The sequence below is a fragment of the Palaemon carinicauda genome, chromosome 4 (genome assembly GCF_036898095.1).
Source record: "Palaemon carinicauda isolate YSFRI2023 chromosome 4, ASM3689809v2, whole genome shotgun sequence".
NCBI lineage: Eukaryota > Metazoa > Arthropoda > Malacostraca > Decapoda > Palaemonidae > Palaemon > Palaemon carinicauda.
The window spans coordinates 167,793,660-167,798,659 of NC_090728.1; the positions used below are offsets into that span (position 1 = coordinate 167,793,660).

A 5,000-nucleotide genomic window follows, 5' to 3' on the forward strand; every position below is an offset into this window, starting at 1 on the left:
ATATATATATAAATATATTCCGGCTTCTGTTACTATTTACACAAAAAGATGATCAAATCAGTCTCCAATCATTCCAAGCACATAAATTATTGGTTATATCTGTAACTGAAGCGCAAAAGGAAAACAATCAAGAAATGCGTACTGATGCTAGTCTGTATGACGTAGACATCCAACTCTAATTATTATCATTATCATTATTAGCTAAGCTACAACCATAGTTGGAAAAGCAGGATGCTGTAAACCCAAGGGCTCCAATAGGGAAAAATAGCCCAGTGAGGAAATGAAATAAGGAACTAATTAAACAGCAAGAGAAGCAATGGACAATCTAAACAAAGTATTTTAAGAACAGTAATAACATTACTAGATCTTTTATATATGAACTCTAAAGGGAGACTTAGGATGAGATTAGATTAAATAGACGTCTTAGTAATTCATGAATGCTAAATATCTTATTTTTATTTTTCTTAAGTATTGAAGTGATAATTCGGTTATAACAACGCTTACAGAATGGAAACATGTTCGGAATTTGAAGAAATAATAAGAAATCCATACGAAGGATTTTATTCAATGCATAAGAAAAGGGAAGCAAGAAAAATCTCTTGAGACAGATTTAGATTAAACAGTCTTACATTTCTAAGAATAATTTAATAAAGTTTATACGAAAATAAATAGATTGAAATAGAATTAAAGGTATTACTTATAAAAGCCTTTTATTCTAATTTGCTGAATATTTTCCTGATATTCATTTCAATCGAAACATGTTTTTATGATATCGATTAGTAACAATTTTGCAAATATCTTCCACTATTCATCATGTTTATATTCATAATGATAAATCAATGAAGTTAACAATGGTGGTTGAAGTTCACTAAAAATATATAACTTTTAAAAACTGATCGTTTTAGAAAATAAAAACAAAAATTATATAGGACCTACAGTTTCAAGTTTCGCCAGACATAAAGGGCGGGACCGCAAATCGGACATTCATGAATGAAAGATATTTTGTTAAATCGAATGAAGGCTAAAGATATATATATATATATATATATATATATAAACATTGACATGCTAAACGTTCATCATCTTTTAGATAGCTAACATCTAACAAAGGTGCATTAGTACTTATCTGAGTGGATGTTCATATTTAAGTCATTTATGTACAAAGACAGAGCTTCCATATATATATATATATATATATATATGTATATGTGTATATATATATATATATATATATAATCAAGTAGGCTTCATCGCGTAAACATCATCATCTTATGAAAATCCAAATATATCAACGTAATTTCTTTCATATTTCGATTGCTTCAAAACTTCCCCAACAACGCCGTACACTTTTCAATGAAAAATCAGTGTAGTGGTAAGACAACAAACAGTTTTTGACGACTTTTTTTTTCCAAATCTGATACATAGATACTTGTTTTAAACTTGGATAAAAAAATTTGGTGTCGGTAAAAAGATTAATAACCTAGTTATTTTTCAAAAAGACTAACCACATAAAAAATGATAATGGACTATAGACCTACTGATCAAAGAATTACCCTATATAACACAAACCTCTTGTACCAAACATAATTTGGTATTTAAAAAAAAATATATAATAAATTAATAAAGGTACAATTTTAGAATTACCTCACATAAAATTCTTATACCCAACATAATCCATTGTTATTAAAATATATATATATATATATATATATATATATTATATATATATATATATATTATATATATATATATATATATATATATAATAAATTAATAAACGTACAGTTTTAGAATTACCTTCTCTCACATAAAATTCTTATACCCAACATAATCCATTGTTATTAAAAAAAAAAAATATATATATATATATATATATATATATAATAAATTAATAAACGTACAGTTTTAGAATTACCTTCTCACATAAAATTCTTATACCCAACATAATCCATTGTTATTAAAAAATATATATATATATATATATATATATATATATATAATAAATTAATAAACGTACAGTTTTAGAATTACCTTCTCACATAAAATTCTTATACCCAACATAATCCATTGTTATTAAAAAAAAAAATATATATATATATATATATATATATATATAATAAATTAATAAACGTACAGTTTTAGAATTACCTTCTCACATAAAATTCTTATACCCAACATAATCCATTGTTAATAAAAAAGAAAAAAAAATATATATAATAAATTAATAAACGTAAAATTTTAGAATTACCTTCACTCACATAAAATTCTTATACCCAACATAATCCATTGTTAATAAAAAGAAAAAAAAATATATATATAATAAATTAATAAACGTAAAATTTTAGAATTACCTTCACTCACATAAAATTCTTATACCCAACATAATCCATTGTTAATAAAAAGAAAAAAATGTATATATAATAAATTAATAAACGTAAAATTTTAGAATTACCTTCACTCACATAAAATTCTTATACCCAACATAATCCATTGTTAATAAAAAGAAAAAAAATATATATATAATAAATTAATAAACGTAAAATTTTAGAATTACCTTCACTCACATAAAATTCTTATACCCAACATAATCCATTGTTATTAAAAAAAAAAAATCATAATAAACTAATAAACCCACAGTTCTAGAATTACATTCTCTCACACAAAATTCTTATACCCAACAGAAACTGACCACGACCTTACCTGGACTGTGAGCGTCGGGAGGAGGCGGGTGGGCATCATGCCTTAGACCCAGCATGGAGGGCATCCCGCTGCCGACGGAGACGGGCGTCACGTGCCCTCCCAAGCCCCCCATGCCCATACCCGGGAGAAGGGCATGGTTCATCCACACATGCCGCGAGTCGGGGAAGAGGGGATGCTGCTGATGAGCGGCCAACGGATGACGGGAGTAAAGGAGGTGAGGCGACGCCCCTAGGGATCCTCCGGCCCCCAGGGAGGACGAAGAAGGAGGCGCCGGAGGAGAGTCAGACTGAGATCCCAAACCCAAGAGCTCCTGGATAGCGAACGGCGAGCGCTGGGGAAGAGCAGGTGCCGTCAGCGCTGTCATGTGGGCGTGAGCATGGAGTGAGGGCGCCGACACGTGCACGGTACCACGCTCCATCATGGCGGCGTGGGCGTGCGGGCGGGCTTTGGAGGGGAAATGCTCTAGCGAAAGCGGCTTACCATTCCTGTATCTAGGCTTTCCACCTCGGTTGTACTACGCCCTGATGAAGATCTGTGCGTGGCCATAAGGGAAGAGAGAAAAATATTTCTTGAGAAGTTATGTAGGTCTAATAATTTAGACATATCAATGTTTACAGTTAAATAATGAGAAAAGAACATCCGTGTAAGTTACTCAATTATAGGGAATTAATTTCATTTAAAATAACAATGATGATGAGAATAATGTTAATATCAATGATAAGAAAGACCCAAATTTATATCGCTTTACCATCAATGCTTAATATAATATGCCAATGTTCTTGAAGGTAGATATGAATTATCTGATGAATCAATCGCCGTAAAATAATTAACATGAATAATAGCAAATAAATAATAAAATAGAGGATTAGCGTTAGTTATGTTAAAACTATTATATAGGCCTAAGGAAAATTACCTAATAAGTTGACGTACATTATAAGTCATTACTCTTAGAATAAGGTTTACTTTTTAGGATTTAATGATGAATGATATAAGTAATCTAATTTACATACTCAGGTGTTAATTTTTATGTTTATAGTTAAATATTTCATAAATAGGAATAGTGCAAAACAAATAAATGTTTGAAAGGGTTATCTAGTATTCATAGCGTACAGATGTTACTCTTATCTCGAATATCTGCGATCTATAATTATGATTCTCATTCTAATTATAGGCCTAAATAAGGAAATTAGGGTAAGCCTAATCAAAATATTTAGTTTACAACTGTATACATAAGTTCCAATATTTACCCGGGTGTCTAGTATCTAATTAACCGTCTTGTAACACAAACAATTAATATTATGAATTTCTATTGTAACAAAATAAAATTAGGATTCCAGTGAATATATAATTTAACAATAAAAAAATTACAGGATTGCGACTGAAAATCAATAACCTGAAAACCGAAACTCTTTTAAGAATAGCATTCGACAAAAAATATAGAAGTGCAACAATCTTTTAATAGCATACTTTTTCTCAATATTTCAAAATATCAATGATTATTAAAAATCAATCATTGGTACAATATTGAGAAATTATGATCGCTTTGATCGTTTTTTATAACATGTTAAGTACCGAAACTATGAATTAATAACATATATTTTCACTTTGCCAATTATATGACTGTCAGTGCAACCCCAGTATTTGACCGTCATTTCTTTAACAAAACTATCACAACAATAGTTCAATAGTTCCTTAAATGACTTGACACCAGAAAAACCCATCTATCGCACACCAGGACCCCAATTCAACTGACAATAAAGGAACAATTTCTTGGGGCAAAGTTGTTGCGCTAAAACAAAGGACAGAGACAAAAAGAAAAATAAAACAAAAAAAAGGGGGGGGAGAGCGACTCGTCTTACCTTCAGTTTGTTTACAGTTTTTAAGTTGCCTCTCTCCTCCTCCACAATGACAAATAAAAATCACACACAACAGTCTCTAGTCTCGAGTAGCTTTTCTTTCGACCGCGAACACTAATTAACTCTTACAATTATCACTGAGCTCGAGTTTCTTACAGTGTAGAGTTACTATTGTAGCAGAGAACACCGAGGGGGTGTGCAGGCCGCCTATGCTAAACAGCATGTAGTTCACATATAAAATGGCAGTTTGCGACAGCTCCTGATTTGCTCCCTCGCATCTGCGCAATGGCAACTTTAGTCATGCCAGATATTGCTATTTAGCCATTTAAAGGGCTATTTAAATGTTATTTATGATAAAAACAGTAGTTCCTCAAGACATGGTATTCTACTTATGCTTCAGTTTCATTGATTTATATTTGGTATTTATCATGTTAGGATGACTAA

At 30.6% G+C, this 5,000-nt stretch overlaps 1 protein-coding gene across 1 annotated transcript in view; it reads right to left on the minus strand.

Annotated features, from left to right (window-relative positions):
* The window catches only part of LOC137639746 (uncharacterized), a 21,415-nt gene extending 16,658 nt beyond the window's left edge, over positions 1-4,757 (minus strand). Inside the window, exons 1-2 of the mRNA XM_068371992.1 lie at positions 4,560-4,757; positions 2,701-3,232 (exon numbers count right to left, since the gene is read on the minus strand). Coding sequence (XP_068228093.1) covers positions 2,701-3,121 — 421 coding nt within the window. The 5' untranslated portion in view covers positions 3,122-3,232; positions 4,560-4,757. The remainder of the gene's footprint in view (positions 1-2,700; positions 3,233-4,559) is intronic.
* Between the last annotated feature and the right edge of the window lie 243 nt (positions 4,758-5,000).